We start from the raw sequence: 19,462 nt of genomic DNA on the forward strand, positions 1-19,462 counted from the left end.
AAGTGCCATAGAAATTTTCCGTAACATTGCTACGCAGAGATTTCCAGTCCTGCGGTGTCAGAATCTTCAAATCTTCAGAATGCTCTATGCACTTACGCCCCTTTGTCAAGAAACCACATGGACTTACGTCTCCTTGTCAAAAAACCAAATGGACTTACGCCCGTTTGCCAGAAAACGGGTCGACTTACGCCCCTTTGTCAAAAATGGTATGGACTTACACCCTTTGGAAAACTTCTGTATCTTCTAAACTGATTGAGATATTTTAATTTTTCAAAATCCAGTATGCTTGTTATTGCATTACAAATACTTCTATGGAAAAAAGTGTATTTTGCCAATTTTTGCGGACTAACGCCCCTTTGTCAAAAAACCAGTGATTGGTTTCCCAGCATCCCGTCAAAATTGGATGGTCTTCTTGCGCCCTGACGAATGAGGGTGGTTTCCTTCGAGAGGTCTAAGTGTCTAAAGAGTACTCCAAAGAAGCTCTGGCCCGGAAGAAGACGAACAAAAACGGAAGTAAGAAATTGTAGTTTCTATGAGAAATATGCGCTGCGGACCCTCATGCGCAGCGTATTTTTCTCATAGATACTTCAATTTCTTACTTCTGTTTTTGTTCTTCTTCTTATAGGCCAGAGATTCTTTGGAGTGCTCTATAGACCACACAGATGAGCACTTGAGTGCTGAGTGTTTGTACTCACGCCGGCCAGCTCGTCGAAGTCCAGCTGCAGGGGCAGCTTGAGGTGGATGGGCGGGTCGACGGAGTTCTCCTGGTCATCGTCGTCCTTGTCGCTGTCCTTGGCGCTCTCCTTGTCCTGGCGGGGCTCCTCGCGCTTGGCGTGCTGCGACGCGGACAGCGGCTGCTGGTCCGCGTCCTGGTCGTCGCCCTGGAGATCGCCCACCAGCGCCTGGGACTGCGGGCCCAGCGCGGCGCGCTCCTCCAGCAACTGGTTCTGCAACAAAGAGGGGTTGGAGTTAGCGGGGTGACGACACTGTAAGCGCTGAAAATCTATCGGCGTGGCCTCTTGCCGCTGCAGGGGCGTGAATTAAGTGTCACGCCATTAAACGCCATAACAGAAAAGTCACGCCAAAAATCGGCGTGACTCAAAAATTCACGCCAATTTTTGGTGTGAATTTCTTGTCATGCCGCATTTTGGCGTGACTTGTCTCATAAAACGCGTTGTCGTTCCGGCCAAATAAGGGCGTGACTCACGTGTCATGCTGTTTTTTGGCGTGAATTTCGTGCCACGCCAATTTTTGGCGTGACTTTTTGTCACGCCATAATTTGGCCATGTGTCGATCCATTATGTTTTCAGTGACGGCGCGGTGGTGTCGGGAACCGCGGGTGGAGAGCTCCACACTTGAAATGCTAACTAAAAACCCTGCAAAGAATGTTATGTGTATGAATTCGTTCTTGTGGGCGGAACACCTTACAAACTATCTAAAGCCGTACGAAGAAAAGTACAAAGAAATAACTTCGTAAGTAACGAACTGTTTCTTTGTAGATCAAACTTAAAAGTTTGCACCTTACATTTGCCCAAAGTACTTCGAAAGGTTTGCAGCGAGCGGGCACACGGATGCTGCAAACGAACCAAATGCCTCCCTGGCGGCGGGGTGCCAAGCGCCTGCGAGGTAGGCCACCACGGGTCCTGCAATACACCGGTGTGTTGCACGAGGGATCTGTAGCGTACCTCGCAGGCGCTACAGCAGGCCCCGACATAGCGGAGCCCGAGATGGGGGCCTGCCCTATCAGTGGACAGTACGGCATTCTTGTGCGGCCAAAAAGTTATGACCACACCGAGGAACCCAGTGTGGGGACTGCGAACCCCACAAATCGAATCCGTACTCCGTTTATTTCAAGTGTGAAGTGTAGAGTTCTCCACACTTTGACAAAGTGTGCCGTGCCTCCAGGAAAACACGAACAGAGCAAAGTGGTGGTTGGCGGGACGACCCTCTCCTACTTTTCACACCTACACACACACACACACCCGCGTACACACACACACACACACACACACACGCACACACACACACAGCGTGCCAGTGCGACTCATTTCACCGCCCAGCTCACGTCCCGCGCGGCACGAGTCGCTCCGGCTATGGCGGGCCGGCAGAGCGATTCCGCGCACAGTTTCGCCACCGTGTCCCTCTCGCACTCAAGGAAACGCCCCGAGAGAGAGAGAAAGAGAGAGGGAGAGAGAGAGAGGGAGAGAGAGAGAGGGAGAGAGAGAGAGAGATATGCACTAGGCTTTGTCACTTTTTCACTAGTTGGGGTTAAAATTGTCTCGTAAACCACTTGAAAAGGCACTTTGTAGCGGACTGGTCTGTAACGCGTCTTTCTCCTCACGAGAGAGAGAGAGAGAGAGAGACGACAGAGAGCGACGCGAAAGCACTGTTCGGCATTGCTCGCGTGCGTCGCATGCGTGGGTCGCGCACGGCGCGCGTTCGTGGGCCGGGCGGCATGGGAGGCCGCCGTGACACCGATACCCCGCCCCTCTGTCCCTCTCGCACCCCTGCGGCACAGTGCGGCACGCTCCACGGGTGCGAGAGAGACAGCGCGCCGAGGGCACTGTTCGGAAGCAGCCCGCCGACTGCGGGCGGCGCGGCGACGCTTCCTGGAGGTGTCTCCACAGTGCATCGGCACGCCGAACGGAGTGCGGCGCCGCGCTGCAGACTCATAGTGGTGTTGTCACTGTCGCACTCACTGAGACTGTCACGATGGGTGCGAGAGAGACAGACCGACGAAACTTGGTGCGGATAATCCTTCTGTTTCAGCCAGGGCATACATGTGTATCGAACATCACTGAAAATGGAATAGTCGCATGATCAATACCCAATTTCGGGCGATGTATACTTTATCACCCAAATTTGGGCAAGGATTGTGTTTTCGCCAAAAATTTGTGCGAGGAAAGCTTCCTTGACCAAAATTGAACGAGGAGGGGTGTGTCAGCTGCCTATATGGCTCCATAGTATTATGACCCAAATTTGGGTGAGAAAACCAGCCTCACACTGGTAAAACTAAAGCGTAACTCTATGCTTGAGTCAAGCAGAAAGTTACGCTTGAAGACGTTACGCTTGAAGTGAAGCATACTCTGGAAATTCCCCCATGCATTCAGATAGGGGGAATCTTGGCGGTGGGGCCTGTTACGCTTGATTTCAAGCGTAACCTGATTACGCTTGAAAACAGAGGGTAATACTACGCTTTAGTTCTACCAGTGCACCCAAATATGGGCGAGGAAACCTTCGTCGCCAAAATATGGGTGATAAAGAATTCCTCGCTCAAAAATTTTAGTGATGATCATGACTCTTTTATTCTCAGTGATTATTTTCACTTTATCGGCGTTCGCTTTTGCACGGTAAAAGTTCATCTGCTAAAAACAAAGCCTGGACCGGCCTGTAAAAATAATATTATTTTTGTTTCCATGCCCTGGCGCCTAATGAGGCTCTGGGCCACCACGCCCGGCTCACCGTGCTCTTCCCCACCACGGCCGTGCATCCAGGAAGCGCTTTTAGCTCTTTTCGGGTTTTCTGTCTCTGTCTCACTACCCCAATTGTCGGCTCAACTCGGAACAACTCGACCTCGGCTCACACTAAATCATACGTACAATTTGGTCGAGACGTTTCAGCACGGCAGATCCGGTGGCAAAGTCACTTGCCGCAAAATTGGCAAGCCGAATGCTAAATATTGGTAAGCCTGAAAGATTTTTCGCATTCAAAATGGCTTGCCATTTCGTGGCAATCACATTATTTGTACGATGTATTCACTTGAAAGACTGGTCATGTTTGTGCAAAATCTTTTACAAATTTGTACGGGCAGTTCATCCGCACAAAGACAGCGACGTCACGTGCAACATTTCGTCCAGAACAACATTTAGTGTGCGCGACTCGTCTCGGCTTGGCTTGGCTCGTCTGAACTCAACTCGTCTCGGCTCCGCTTGGCTCGGCTTGGCATCGCTAGGCTAGCCGGTCGCGGCCGCTCCGTTTCATAACGCTTTCATTTTCGCCGCCGATTACAGAGTACGGTACAAGACGACAGATTAGCGGCTCTCCGACGTCGCCGTAGTCTCTGCAGTGGATCGGCCGATTTGGCGGAAAGGCCGGCGAGCAAACCGCACCAATTTGACGACGGAAGTCCGTCGCCGAGAGGTTCCAGATGGGGACCTTGCAAAGATCACCGCTGCACAAAAAATAAATTGGGACTCGACAAAGATGCCTCGGAACGAACATGTTGTCAAGGGATCCTTTCGAAAATTCACAAAGATTATTCATTAAAAAAACCAACAAAGAATTTTTATCAATCTACGACGCACTGTAAAAAAATTCCGTACTTTTGTACGGAAATGGTACAGAAAAATGTAGTACGGAGGTACGGAGAAAAGTACGGAACGTTCCGTAGTTGGCAAGTACGGACGGTCCAGGCTATTGACCAGAGATGTTCTGTACTTTTTTTCTCACAGTGCAAAGAGTCTTTTCAAACTACAAAGAACCTTCGTGCGAATTAACGAAGGTGTCCCTTTGGCAGCCAGAGGTACCTACGTAAGTTACGCAGAATTATTTTTACCGCTGGACGGAGTTCTTACATGTACGGCTTCACTGTTCCTCTACCAATGTGACGTCATATTCCTTAAAACGTTAATTTTGTCACATTTGTTTAAAAACGATGTCACATTCTTTTGGACATAACTCGGCCGTTTCATTAGGATATCACATTCTAATGTGGCAACGTATACAAAAGAACGTCACGATATTGTCATTCTGTCAAATGTGACCGCATATTCCCGGCGGGGGGAGACAGAATTCAATTTCAGGACACGACGTCGAAAAAAACAATGTTTTTTTGGGGGGGGGACCACATAATTAACCTTCAGGACACGACGTCAAAATAGACAGTGTTTTGGGGGGACACAGAAATCACCTTCAGGACACGACGTCTGAATAGACAATGTGGCTCAGATGAAGCTCATTTTGTTGTCATTGAGACGTGTCGTTTGGACTTTCTGCCTTCTCTGGGTGGTGTGCCAGTCCGGCGCATAACACTGCAGTGTACTTGCGCCACCGTTTGAGCGTGGGAAACAGCCAGTGCAACACGCGCCAGTGCAACGCGAGCAGCGCGGGGCGGGGTGGGGCAGATGTCACCTCCGACCTGGACTTACGGTGCCACGCACGGTGCTGGGAACGATAAGCAACATTTTGGCCCGCACACTTAATTAACGCTAATGCGGCAAACCATTTTTTTGCTGCTGGAGCCCAACGATTATTGCGCTCCATTTACCTCTACTTCGGGCGCTTGGAGGTTGCACATTGATTTTATACGATAAAATAAGTGCTTCCTCGTTTTTCCCGGAAATCAGCCGTTTTCTTACCATAGGCTTTCTGCGGGAAACAGGAATCGTTTTTTCTAGTGTCAAATCAAGCTTGCAGGAAAAGTCAGCCCAATAATTACACATTTCTCGCGTAAACGTGGAATTCCTATTCTGGACTTGTCATCAGCAGATTGTTTGGCGCTTGCCCGACGTCAAGGAGGTCGATAGCCGCCCCAGCCCCGAGCAACTTTTTCCTCGCAGAACAGCCAGACAGCCGGGGACAAACGTGACGCAGTACCAGCCGAAGAGTTTGCCAGTTGACTTGCCCGCCGTCGGTTGTGGCAGTCAGTCCTCATGAGACTTCAGGTCTTGTTCAGAATGGCAATGCTGGCGCAGCTTCGTGTTCCAGGTTTCGATGCAATTTCCGTGGGCAGTAAACCAAGGTTAAAACACTCTGAAAACCTCTCAGAAAATCCAAAACTCAGTTTCTGGACGCTTTTTTTACCCGAAATGTAAGGAGAAACAAAACTGTTTTCAAGCGCCACGGCATTTGAAACGCGCGTTCCTGCCTCTGAGAGCACCACGACAGCTTTCTAGCATCCATTCCATCAGAAACTGGTGTGTCCGCCCCGAATTCCACGGCGAAAGAGCGCGTTTCGATGCCAATAATGCAAGTCTTCTATTACAAAAGACACCAGAGGCTTTTACCCCCGGTTTTTGCGTTGTTTTTTTTTTCTCGGTTTTCTTGCCCCAGAAACTGGGTATCGGGATTCTCTGAGTTATTTCAAATTTAAAAACGTTCTTTTCGAACAAATTGTTTGTAAAACTATGCGTTTGCTTTGTTGAAGAAGCATCGGAAGAAGTTAATTTACAAGAGTATGTTGTTAGTCTATGAAGACTTCTCGCAATCCTTATCTTACAAATTATTCGTGAACTGACAACACCTTCATAGGCTATCCACTTCTCAACTGATATATCGTTATTAGGGGTTCCGACGAAGGAGGACCCCTATTGCCCGGGGCCGCTCAGAATTCTTCTTCTACGGACCCCCCAGGATGGACATTTCGCTCCCGCCATATTAATCCTTTTCATAATACAATAAAAAGTCCAGAAAATCTTAAAAATCTATCGTGGAAATTTTCCGTAAACGACTAAAACATAAATTTGCAACAATCAAGCACCCTTATCCGTTCACATTTTCCAGAAACGTTTCGAAGAAAAAATGTGCCACTCCTCAAAACTAAACTTCCTGCCTCATCAAAGTGACAAAAACTAATCACTGTTCTAAGAAAATAATAAGAACATGAAGAAAAATTCTCGATGAAAACGTCCCACTGCCATTATACCAACTGTCAAAATTTAAAGTCCATGATAAAAAGAAATTAAAACGCCGTAAAATTCACAAATGCCAATGTTCACTCATTGTACACTGATAAAACATTTACACATAATTCAAATCTGTCATTAGTAAAAACTTCACAGCAGAAAAGACAGAATAAATAGATTTTCCGCAGTTGGCAACAATTTTCTCGGCGTCTGCGCCCTTTCGAAAATCGCGAGGCTGAAAAAACGAGTAGTCGCGCATTGAAACTGCCCCTCCATTGTTGCTGAGGTTGGATTGTTTGGCTTGCTTTTAAAGGCTGCGGTTCTCGTCTCATGTTTTCCTCAATTCTATAACCAGCACGACGGTTGGTTTGACAAACTTTTTAAACTCGGGAGGGGTGCTTTCGGAACGCGGATGACTTTCGGTTGACGAACATGAGCGAGCACTGTAAATCGCGAGATCGCGAGATGGACTGACATGGTCATTGTGTTAACTGAATCACTTTTGGGAATGTAAAAATATCGGTAGGATTCAAAGTTACGTAAATAACGGTAAAATTAACGTAATTAACGTTTAAATGACAGATTTCAAAATGATTTCCACAACCGGAACACCGTGCAATGCGTAAGCATTGGAATTTTTTTTGTCTTGAAACTTATTTGTCAAAATTTATGGCTATGTCACGCTATCCTATTGTATCGATACATGTTTTGAGCCCCTAACATGTTTCTTTTAAATTAAAAAACTGTACTGCAGTGAGGTTGAATACGTACAAATATTTGCGGACAATTTGTAAATGTACGAAAAGTTTCAGAACAAATACTTTGCGAAGAATTCGCGCAGCAAAAGTATCCTCAGATTTTTCATAACTTTACGAATAAAAAATACTCTAAATCAAAGAGTGTACATGGTATGCTCTAACTGGAGCATGCCTGCAAGCACGCTCTAGCTAGCGCATGCCTGCCAAGCATGCACTAACTAGTGCATACATGCCATGTACACGCTTCCTGATGCAGAAAACTCCCTATCCCATATGCAGTAAATGTACGGTTCAGTTATCGTGTACATGGCATGTATGCACTAGTTAGTGCATGCTTGGCAGGCATGCGCTAGTTAGAGCGTGCTTGCAGGCATGCTTAGGGTGGTCCAAAAAAAAGGGAAAATGCTCAGATCGTCCAACGCCGCCCGGATTTGGATTCTTCATCGAAAAATATGAAATACGTGTTTTTTCCTTTTTCGAAAAAATGATTTTTAGGACCTCTGCAGAGCCCTCAAAGTTTTTAACAGTGCTATTAATAGGAAAAAATCGTAACTTGGTCATTTTTTGACCGATTTTCAAAAACGAAACGGGGATTTGTTCGTTTTTGAATGCTTATTACTAAAAAAAATATGCTTAACCCTCTTTTTGGTTTGCCTAACTTTCAGGGGCAAAAAATGACTAAATTTCGGCCCAAATTGGCAATAGTTTCAGTTTGTAGGCCGCTTCAGCCACTCCAAGTCCACCCTGTCAGCATGGCGGGGTGCCCCCACCACAAGGCAAGCCCCATGAACAGAATTGAGATGCCGGGTGCAATTTGCCTACCTCCCAGGGGCATCAAATTGTGGATTTTTTCGAAAATCTATCAATAGTGATGTCTCTTGGGGCCCCTGGAGACTCAGATGGGCACCCTTTCACACAGTTCGGTACCCGCACTACGTAAAAAGAACAAACAATAAGAATGGACTGTTGAGCACCTCATGCCTACCTCTCAGGACCAGAAAAACGTAAAAATTTAGAAAATTCCTTCATTTTGATGGCTTTTTTTGTGGCCTTGCGTGGTTTGCGGTCCCTCGCGTCAGCAACTTTCATAACGTACATATCACGTAGTGTGGGTATCAAACCGTGTGAAGGTGTGCCCATCTGAGTGCCCAGAGGCCCCAAGAGACATCACTATTGATAGATTTTTGAAAAAATCCACAATTTGATGCCCCTGGGAGGTAGGCAAATTGCACTCGGCATCCCAATTCTGTTCATGGGGCTTGCCTTGTGGTGGGGGCATTCCGCCATGCTGACAGGGTGGACTTGGAGTGGCTGTAGCGGCCTACAAACTGAAACTATTGCCAATTTGGGCCGAAATTTAGTCATTTTTTGCCCCTGAAAGTTAGACAAACCAAAAAGAGGGTTTGGCATATTTTTTTTAGTAATACGCATTCAAAAACGAACAAATCCCCGTTTCGTTTTTGAAAATCGGTCAAAAAATGACCAAGTTACGATTTTTTCCTATTTATAGCACTGCCAAAAACTTTAAGGGCTCTGCGGAGGTCCTTAAAATCATTTTTTCGAAAAAGGAAAAAACACGTGTTTCATTTTTTCGATGTAGAATCCAAATCCGGGTGGCGTTGGACGATCCGAGCAACTTCACTTTTTTTTTGGACCACCCTAGGCATGCTCCAGTTAGAGCGTACCATGTACACTCTTTGATTTGTAGAATACGATTTCAAGAAATCCTAGGAGTCACGAAGTCAATTTGATTATTGTGTAAGAGTGTGGAGAAAGAAAAGAAGTGGTGTTGTGAAGTTGTGGCTCAGGGGACTACCAATGGCAGTGGTACCAATGTGGTCGATGTGCCACCCGTCGAAATTTAAACTTGACAAAATAGAAATCAAAATGCTGGTAAATTCAAAAATTTCCAATGCTAATGTATTCCGCAGTGTTCTGACAATGGAACATCTTTAAAGTCCATCATTATTAAAATGTTCTTGGCAGAAAGAAGGCAGCAAATTAATTTTCACGGGTTGGCAACTAGTTTCTCGGCGTCTGCGCCCTTACGAAAATCGCGAAGCTGAAAGCACCAGCAGTCGCGCATTAAAACTGCCCATCCATTGTTGCTGACGTTGAATTGTTTGGCTTGTTTCAAAAGGCTATGGTTCTCTAGTCATGTTTTCTTCAATTCTGAGTAATAGTTCTCCCTTACAACGTATCAACACCACGACGGTTGGTTTGACAAACTTCATAAACTCGGGAGGGATGGTTTCGAAACGCAGGTGAGTCTTTTTCGAGGAACATGAGCACTGCAAGTCGCGAGGTGGAGCGAAGTGGTCCTAGTGCTAACTGAATCACAACAACAAAATTGTTTTATTGACATAAAAAAAAAGGAATATTTGAGAAACTGTATGTCAGAAAAAAAGAACTTTTGTTTTGCTAATTTTCTGTGAATATTTTTTTAGAAAGTCATCACACAAAAATTGAAAATTTGTTTTATATGAATTTTCATGAGCAGGAAACAAAGAAAAAACAAGAAAGAGAGCAAAATTAATACAGATTTCAAATGCTACAGTTGGTTAAACTGTTAACAGGTTGTAAACCTACTGCGCATGTCCAAAAACACTCCAATCAAGAAGTATTATTGGATAGTTCTACCCGAAAAACTGCGTTCGAACCGACACCAATTCTATTGTTGCATCTTGTCTACCTGCAGTCAAAGAAATTTTTCATTTCGAACGTGCTGATTTCAGCTTTTGGAGTAAGCTGTACAGACCCAAAAAGAAGCTCGGCTATTGGTCCGCCCCGGCTCGGCTCCCCCCACTCCCTTTGACGAGTCGAGTTTTGCCATGGAAACGGCGATTTTGACAGCAAATTTCTCAAAATTGGCCACCAACCTTTTAAGCAGATTTCAGCATGAGAATCAGCGTTCAAAGTTCTACAAGTCTGCAAAGTCTCATTAAAATCGTATAGAAAATTTCCGAAATGCATAAAGGGCCGCACAAATTGAATCTCGGGCCGGCTGAATCCTGGGTATACTGTAAGGCTACTTCGTGCCTAAAAACAATCTTACAGTAAAAGACAACTATGGAAATCTATGAAGGCTCCTCCTAAATAAATGCAGCCAAATGCTGCCGAAAAAATCTTTGTATATTCAGCAAGGTTCTTGGTAATTTTCAAAGATGATTCTTCGTATCTACGAACTTTTTGCACGCAGAAGGACATGGGACTTCTATTTGTCCCATGAATGGTACAATTCTAAGCACATCAGTTGGTTACTTAATTTGGTGTCCTCCAGGTAATGCAAGACGATGCCTTTTAAAATTTGTTATTTCACTGAACTATTCACATCACCTGGTGGACACATAATTGTATCATGCGTGGGACAAAGTTGTCCGAAAACAAACGAGAATCTTCCCCAACGTTACTGGCGACTGGCTGCTGATTGTAGGCGGCTTTGCGACGCTCACTGTTTAAAAAGCCGTGCATTTCAAGGAAAAAGGTACGGCTAGACCGTACCCCACGGTGTACAGAACATCCGTACCCAAAAACCGTGCTTCCCATAAGAGCTCATGTTATGAAAAACCGTACTCCGTACCCCAAAAGCCGTACTGGCTGAGGAACGGTAGTACCAGGCAAATTGTCTACCAGACTGTGCCTGTACCTTTCCTCGTGGATTTTTTCTACAGTGCTGCCTGCACGTCACTCCCCAATCTGCACCCCGCAAAAGAGTGTGCTGCAGCAGATCGATTCCGAACATCAAATCAGGGAGGTCGATGGCGGCCCCTTCCTCCCCGCAAAGCACTTGCCCGTTGTCATGCACACTGCACACGACTTCTGTTCCCAATCAAAGCGCAGTGCCGGCCCGAGGGTGGAGTTTGTCGGTCCACTGCAAATGCAAAGGCGATACTAAAGTACATTTTTTGGCGATACAATTGAGTAGCACCAATAAACGGCCTTACGGAAAAGTATTGCCTTCAGAACGGCGATACTCAGAAGTACCGCCAAAATTTGGCGATACTTTTGGGTATTGCCAAAACCACGCGGCATTAAACAAAGGTCTTGTCCCCTCGATTTGTTCGACTTTTATTGCCAAATCGTGGCAATACTCCAAAGTATCGCCAAATTTTGGCAATACTTTTGTGTATCGGCATTTTGAAGGCAATACTTTTCCGTAAGGCCGTTTATGGGCGATACTCAGTTGTATCGCCAAAAAAGGAACTAAAAGTATTGCCTTTGGATTTACAGTGTCGGCTTGCCCGCAGTTTGATGAGGCTTCAGGTCCTGTTTAGAATGGCGGTGCTGGCGCAGCTTGCCGTCCCAGGTTTCGACGCACTTGTCGTGGGCGTGAAAACAAGGTGAACTATTCAGATATCTTGGAAATATTCTAAGGTTCCCCTCAAAAAATCTTGCTGAAGAAACCTTTGCAAATTCACGAAGATTCTTGGTAATTTACATTCGTCAATTCACGAAGATCAACGACGTTCATAAATTCAAAAAGATTCTTCGTAATTTACGTTCGTCAATAGAGCATTCTAGTCGTCGCCGATCTAAGAACAAAAAGAAGAACAAAACCGGAAGCCGGGTAGAAACGGAGAAGGTATCAAGCCCGGTTCCAACGTGACATGTCGAGAAATATTTATATTTCCAGTGTCAGAAAGTGTCTGAAACAAACGAAAGTGCTTTTGAAGTAGATACGCCACAGAAAACTCAGAAACTAGTCCACTTATAGAGGTCTGGGAGGTTATGTTGCCGGCGCCAGTTCCAGCTTTGTTCTTATTCAATCGGCGACGACTAGAATACCCTTTAACCAAGATACTTGGTAATGTACGTTTGTAAATTAACGGATATTCTTCGTAAGTTTTTCGGCTATACACTGCTTCTGGATTTTTTCTTAAACTTCCAATTAATTCATCTTCTTGTAGTTTTTGATCGATTTTAAATCAGATCAAACCGAGACCGGCCGAGAAACTCATCATAAAGCTCAGCGATGTCATTCTGAGGTGGTCCTGGTTACAGGCCGGCCGATGTCCACTTCGTCGACTTCCTCGGCGCGCTCTCAACGCGCTACCTCACCTCGTCTCGCAGGAGCGGCCTCGTGCTATGCCTCGTCGACGTGGGGATGGACCTGCCTTGGATACGACAGCGTTTGTCCCACGTCCCGATAATGCTACAGTGCCCCACGTCCGGACGGCCCCTGCCTCCCGGCAACAAAGCGGGCTTCATGTACGCGGCAACCTCGCAGCGATTGCTGCAGCTCATTCCAAAGCTGTCTGCCAGGAGGTCGGAGTTCTCGCACTGGCACACCAACTCGATCATGGTGGTGCGCGCGGACGGGGGTGGTGAGTTACGTTCCCTGGAACCGCTCGTGCGAGATCTGATGGCCTCGGCGTGGTCGCGGTCTTGGGTCAAGGTCGCGGTGGCTGTGGCGGACTCCGAGTCCGCCGTCCTGTACAAGATGGCCCCCTTCGCCAACGCCTCCGGTGTGTGCGGCCGGCAGCCACCGGCCGCCGTGCGTGTGGCCACGGTGCGCCTGGGGCGCGTACCGCCTGGCGCGCTGCCAGACCAGCTCTTCGAAGATGACGTCATCCCGAGAGACCTCGGAGGGTGTGTCTTGCGAGCAACCCTCATCAGTACAGATATGGACCAGTGTGAAGCAGTAGTCGAAAAGAGACTGGCCCTTGGTTCGAGCATCGTCCGGGACATCATGGAACCCATGGCGCGCTACAGAAACGTCACGATGGAATGGCAGTACACCTACAATGAAAGATCAACAGTGGAGTTCGACAACGGAACGTTCTCCAGACCGTTCAGCGATCTCGCGAACAGCACTGACTTCGTCCTGGGATCTTTCCCGTTGACATTAAACAGGGTTCGGTACTTGCGACCCACGGCCGCGTTTCTCCATCTGCCTGTGGGCATCACGGTGCACTGTCCCAACTCGAGCGGGGCGGCCCCCACCGTCTGGGTCGAGTTTGTCAGGAACATGTGGCGATCAGAAACAGCCAAGTGCATGGGAATCGACATCATTGTCGGCATCTGCATCACTGTCGTGTTGCGCTTTGTCGTAACACGGGTGTCCGTGGAGCGCAGGCCCGGGCTGACGTGGTGGTCGGACCTCCACAAGTTCGTCCTGGGCCAGTGGGCCATGGTGTTCGAAGTCCCGTTGCCGGCGTCGCTGGTCTGGCCAGACGTGATGTCGACCCGTGTGCTCATCGGCACGTGGCTGTTCTGTTTCGTCAACATCAACGTGGCCTTCAAGAGCGTCCTCCTCTTAGAGAGCGCCTTCCAGCAGTCGGTGCCGTATCCGAAAACCATCGAGGAACTGCTCAACACCGCGCCCAACTTCACCTTTGCCGTCCAGGCCGACGGCTTGCGTCGGATATTGAACGCGTCGGGCGTGCCGTTGGAGCAGGTCGTGCTCTGCGAGGATCCGCGCAAAATCAGGGATTGTGAGGAACGCCTCGCGAGCGGCTCCATCTCCGCCGTGGTGACCACCCAGCACACTACATGCTTCCACTGCCTGCGGGGCTGCACTTACGTGCTGCCCGAGCCTTTGGTGCGGATCAGTCTCGTCAGTTACGGCAGGAGGATGCACCCTCTGGTGACGGCTCTCGACGAAGCCATTGGTCGGCTCCACAACGGGGGCATCATCCAGAGGATGCTGTGGTTCGCCACCTTGAAGAGGCAGTACAGGGCTTCCAGGCGGAGGGTAGAGCATCGGAACAGGCACGCCAGCAGAGGGTTCGTCGGAATAGACCTCCTTCATCTGCTACTGATGGGATGGTTTGTGGCCACGGTAGTCTTTTTCGCTGAACTTGCGACATATTGTATCAGAAATAAATGTTTTTGTTTTTTTAAATAGAAGAGGGGAAAATATTGACGGTGCAGACTCTGTACTTCCAGGTGCAGACTGAAAATTTCACACCTCCACTCGTGTGAATCTTGTCAGAATGTCAGAAACCTGTCTGAAAACCTCATCAAAATTCGCGCACCTCTGAAAGCTGAAAACTCTGTTTGACATGCTGACGAGTCAAGGCCTTCAATATCAGAATCAGCTTTCAGAGGTGCCCGAAATTTGATCAAGATTTCAGGTATGTTTTTGACATTAAAAAAAAATTACCCGAGTGTCCCCGCAGTTCAAGTGATCCAGGAAGCGGAAGAAGGGGGGTATAAGTCGAGTTGAAACCGTGCACATTTGCAAAGCCTTTAACCTTGCAGGTGGGTCAACAGGTGGGGAATGTCATCTAAAACTAGATGCAAGAGGATGGGACTTGTCTCACCACACTTATTTTTGGACCAAATTTTCGCACATGTTTACTTGATAGACTGATAAGAGGTCGCTGAATCAACTCGACTGAACCCCTTCTTCCGCTTCCTGGATCAGTGGAGTTTCTCCGCGTTTCACAGTGTACTGCCGATAGATTTGAAGCGGAGGCTGCTCGCCGGGCCAGAGACGACGACGCCGCCTCCAGGGTGCCGCGTCGGCGCAGAGAGAGCGTCTGGCGGGGCGGTGGCGGGGTGCGGCGACACGGGGGCCTTGTTGGGGCGGCGGATACAGGCTCTCTTTTCACCGTGCTGCCGAGCCGGCGGTGGTACATTGTTATTGACCTGGGGTCTTCGACCGACCGGCAAGGGGGGAAACGGGAGAGGGAGGGGGAGGGGAGGCGCGGGCGGCGCCTGCCTTTGTGTGGCGTCACTAACGCGACAGCGCCTCGCCTAGCCAACTGATGGGCCTTCCCCTCCGCTCCCTCCTCTTCCCTCGCCTTCCCCTCCGCTCCCTCCTCTTCCCTCGCCTTCCCCCCTCCTCTCCCTTCCCCGTCCGTCGGCCCGGCCGGTAGCAACAATGGGTGGGGCCACGGGGGTTGCGTCACGGAGTGCATCTGCAGCGGGCTGCTTCCGAACACCCTCTTCGTCGCCCTGTCTCTGTCTCTCTCTCTCTCTGTCTGTCTGTCTGTCTGTCTCTCTCTCTCTCTCTCTCTCTCTCTCTCTCTCTCTCTCTCTCTCTCTCGCACTCGAGGGGTCTCCGGAGCGGCCAGCAGGGATGCGAGGGAGAGGGCAGCGCGACGAAAGCATTGTTCGGCCTGCAGCGGCCATGGGGGTAACAAGGTTCCCAGCAGACTGATTCCGAGAGCCGTTTTCGTCGCTCTGTCTCTCTCGTACTCATGGGGCGTCGCCTACAGGTGCGAGAGAGACAGAGTGACGAAAACGGCTCTCGGAATCAGTGTGCAGGGCGCGCGTCCCCCGTGGCGCCCGAGGCCCTCGTCCTCTCGGCTTGACTTGCCGCGGCGCAACCAGCACGCGGAAGCGCAGGACGAATTGGAGGCAGCACACTGTGAAGCGAAGCGTGGAGAACCCCACACTTAAAATGCGGAGGTGTGGACTTTGCAACATCCCGCGCTTGGAAGTGCAGAGTCTACGGGCTGGGTAGCTGGGGACTTGGACGCCAAGCGCCTGCGAGGTAGGCCACCACGGGTCCTGCAACACACCGGTGTGTTGCACAGGGGATCTGTGGCCTACCTCGCAGGCGCTACAGGCCCCGACCAAGCAGTGCGGAAGACGGTGTCCGAAGACGGTGGGCAGAGCGGCTGGCCATAACGTTGTGGTACGTTCTTGATGAGAGCAGTTCATATCAGACGCAGGTGCCGCCATCACTACAAATCCAAAGGTCAGACTTCTCGCCACTCCAGAGGCGAGACATAAAAGTCTCGCCAAGTTTTGGTCAGATCTAAAAGTCTCGCCAAAATTTGGTTGGACGAAAAAGTCTCGCCACAAAACGGTCGGACACAAAAGTCTCACCACAAAATGGCGAGACTTTTGTGTCTAACTGCCACATAGAAGGCTGTAATGCTCCGGACGGTTACGGCCTTAAGGGGGCAATACACTGAAAATGGCCAAAAACTGACTTGTGCGATAGCTTCCATACACGTTGTTGAGCGTTGTTTAAACTTTTCATGTGTCAAGACCTCACAAAAAGAAGCATTTTAAGCCCAGAATGGCATCGATCGGACGTCAGGGAGCGGAGCAGCGCCCAATTAAATTTTCGTCAAAAGTCGAACTGGCGGGCGTCCCTCAGTCCGCAAAAATGAAGATATCTCGACCCCGTTTGCGCCAAAATGTAGGTAATTGAAGCGGCTATAGCGCAAACTAGGATTATGAACATCGAGCAACCGAAAGTACAAAATTTCATCCTAAAACACTTTTTGAGGATTTTGCAAAAATGATCAAAACAGGTTTTTTCGTAAAATTTTGTACTTCTGACTGTTCGATGTTCATAATCCTAGTTTGCGCTATAGCCGCTTTAATTACCTACATTTTGGCCCAAACGGGGTCGAGATATCTTCATTTTTGCGGACTGAGGGACGCCCGCCAGTTCGACTTTTGACGAAAATTTAATTGGGCGCTGCTCCGCTCCCTGACGTCCGATCGATGCCATTCTGGGCTTAAAATGCTTCTTTTTGTGAGGTCTTGACACATGAAAAGTTTGAACAACGCTCAACAACGCGTATGGAAGCTATCGCACAAGTCAGTTTTTGGCCATTTTCAGTGTATTGCCCCCTTAACACTAGAACCGCTGACTTTTTCGTATACCTAGAACCGCGGAAGGGGTCATTTTGACCCCCCATTTTTTCTGCCCGTATTTTTTTTTATTTGGCTCATGTTATGGGCCCTTAACAATGTAAAATGATGTATCTGAGATCAACAATGATATTTTGAATTTTATAGGGCCTTAAAAGGCCAAAGGTAGGCAACCCGCATGGCACGAATAACCTGTTTTGCTCCTTTTCTACCATTTTTGGCCCGTCCCTTGTATTTTTTTGTTAAAAAAAATGACGTAGGGACGGAGATATGATCCATGCTGCGCGTCCGTTCGTTCGTCCGTCTGAGGACTTCCCGTGGTCCGATCTTGACCAAATTTGATATGCAGCCTACTTGGGTGACCCTTAAGAACCGCCCGCTGGCAGCAAATCCGATCCGAGCCCCGGGGGCGCTGCTGCAGGTGCATCATGGTCTACCTTAGGTCGAGGAGGATTTCGGCAACGGATACAGCTAGAAGAGCATGAAGGGAAATTTTTGGAATCGGGGCGACGAGACAAAACCAACGGTGCCAGTTTCAAGCGAATCGGAGAGGTTTGAACCCGGGTTCAAATCCCAGTGGGGTACATTTAGAACATTCTTTTTATTTGAAGTTTTTGCATTGTTGTTGATGTGTATGAAGGTGCTGATCTAATTTTTGCTGATCTAAAAACATCTATTTTGACCCCAGACTCAGGTTCAAGTCCCGTCCGGATTAAAAATAGGCGAAATTAGTACATTCTTCAATGTACGGGACGGGCCAAAGTTGCCGATGTATATCGCAACTTTTCCTGTTATTCAGTGTGGGGATGGGTACTAAGTGACGTAGATTTTTTACCAGATGATACCTTTACACTCGAAACGTATCTAAAAGTATTAGACACATAAAGGTGTCACCGTGCTTTTACTGCTGAGTCCAGAAACCAAGCGGTATCCTAACAATAATACAATAATATTAGGGTGGTGGCTGCCGGCCGGGATCGTGAGTGTCGCATGGCAGGCAGTCTACTCGAAACATCGATAATACCTAGCGAGTACAGCGCGAGCGGCACAACAATCCCCTGTCCCCGGGTACAGCGCGCACAGAACAGCAACAATGTCTCACGGCTCGGCCGGTGCAAGCCACAGCTCGGCTCGCACCGACATTGGCCAGCTCGCTTAGGTCCATGTATATTATTGGGCTATCTATTTATTTCATACACAGTTATAAAAAAGCCCGAACTACTACCTCGAAGAAAACCAAACGAGTATCATCTGCTCTCATTAACGTTCGTTGAATGAGATTTTTTTATTCTACAGATACCTTAGGCGGAACACACGCATCTTGCTTACATTTAGGCCTTTGCTTGGCGGGTCGCCTATGCCGTTGGCTAAGTTAGGTCTCCCAGGGCAGTCCATAGCACTCCCAAATGATTCACCACTAAAATTGACGCTTGTGGCGCTTTTTTATTGCCAAAATTCGAACTTCCTGAGTGCAAACAATACAGGGGTCAAAATGACCCCTGCCGCGGTTCTTAGGTATATTGTTGTCCTACGCCCACAAAAATGGTCCGACAGCGCCGAAATTTCACTCAAATGTTCTTTTCTGGTATTTATAAAAAGTCAAAAAGCCCCAAATCCGACAAGAAAAAAAAAGGTCAGAAAAATTTATGACAAAAATTAAAAGGGGTCAAATTGACCCCCTCCGCGGTTCTAGTGTTGGCCGTGGTCAGACACATAAGTCTCACCATTTTGTGGTGAGACTTTTGTGTCTGACCGTTTTGTGACGAGACTTTTGTGTCTGACCGAATTTTGGCGAGACTTTCAGGTCTGACCAAAACTTGGCGAGACTTTAATGTCTCGCCATATTTTGGCGCGAAGTCTTTCCATCCAATTTGCAGTGATGGCTGCCCCCACGAATCAGTTACAAAAGCGCTTAGTGTTTGGCACACATGTGGGCGAAAATTCATCTCACTGCACACAGCAGTGTGGGAAGGATTGTACACCATAAACTTAATTCCAGGCAATGTATGTGTCGGCTACACGGTAAAAACGGTACCTGGTTTTCCCAGGAAGTCTATGGTGAAGACATGGACGATTTCCAGAGGGTTCCTGGGAAAACCAGGAAGAGTTTTTACCGTGTACGCTGTAATCGAGAGGTCTCCTTTGCCAGGTAGGCTGAGGTTGGCAACCCTTTCGACACCGGTGCGCGTTGGGAGTGGTCGCCCATCATTATCATTATCATTAAAGGCTAGATTACCCATGTGAGCGAGAACACTGCTCTTCTTAGTGGTAGATTCAGAGCCAGTTGAGCCAGCCTGCAGCCATGGGCGTCTCCCACTGCACTGCAAACTGAATCCGAGAGTTCTCTTTCGTCGCTTTGTCTCTCTCGCACCCATAGGACTAGTCCCATGCGTGCGAAAGAGACAGAGTGACGAGTACGGCTCTCGGAACGAGGCTGCCGCGCGGCATAAGCTGGCGGAAGCTGGCCGCACTTCGCGCACTGCAGCCATCAAGGCCATCCACGCCACCGCGAGCCTTTCA

At 48.3% G+C, this 19,462-nt stretch overlaps 1 protein-coding gene across 6 annotated transcripts in view; it reads right to left on the minus strand.

Annotated features, from left to right (window-relative positions):
- LOC117652950 (putative cyclin-dependent serine/threonine-protein kinase DDB_G0272797/DDB_G0274007) overlaps positions 1-19,462 on the minus strand; it is a 52,697-nt gene that overhangs the window by 15,285 nt on the left and 17,950 nt on the right. For all 6 annotated transcript variants that reach the window (XM_034398186.1, XM_034398184.1, XM_034398185.1 and 3 more), the window contains one exon: positions 696-947. In XM_034398186.1, coding sequence (XP_034254077.1) covers positions 696-947 — 252 coding nt within the window. The remainder of the gene's footprint in view (positions 1-695; positions 948-19,462) is intronic.

This window comes from Thrips palmi, unplaced genomic scaffold (genome assembly GCF_012932325.1).
Source record: "Thrips palmi isolate BJ-2018 unplaced genomic scaffold, TpBJ-2018v1 HiC_scaffold_8, whole genome shotgun sequence".
In the NCBI taxonomy this organism is placed as follows: domain Eukaryota; kingdom Metazoa; phylum Arthropoda; class Insecta; order Thysanoptera; family Thripidae; genus Thrips; species Thrips palmi.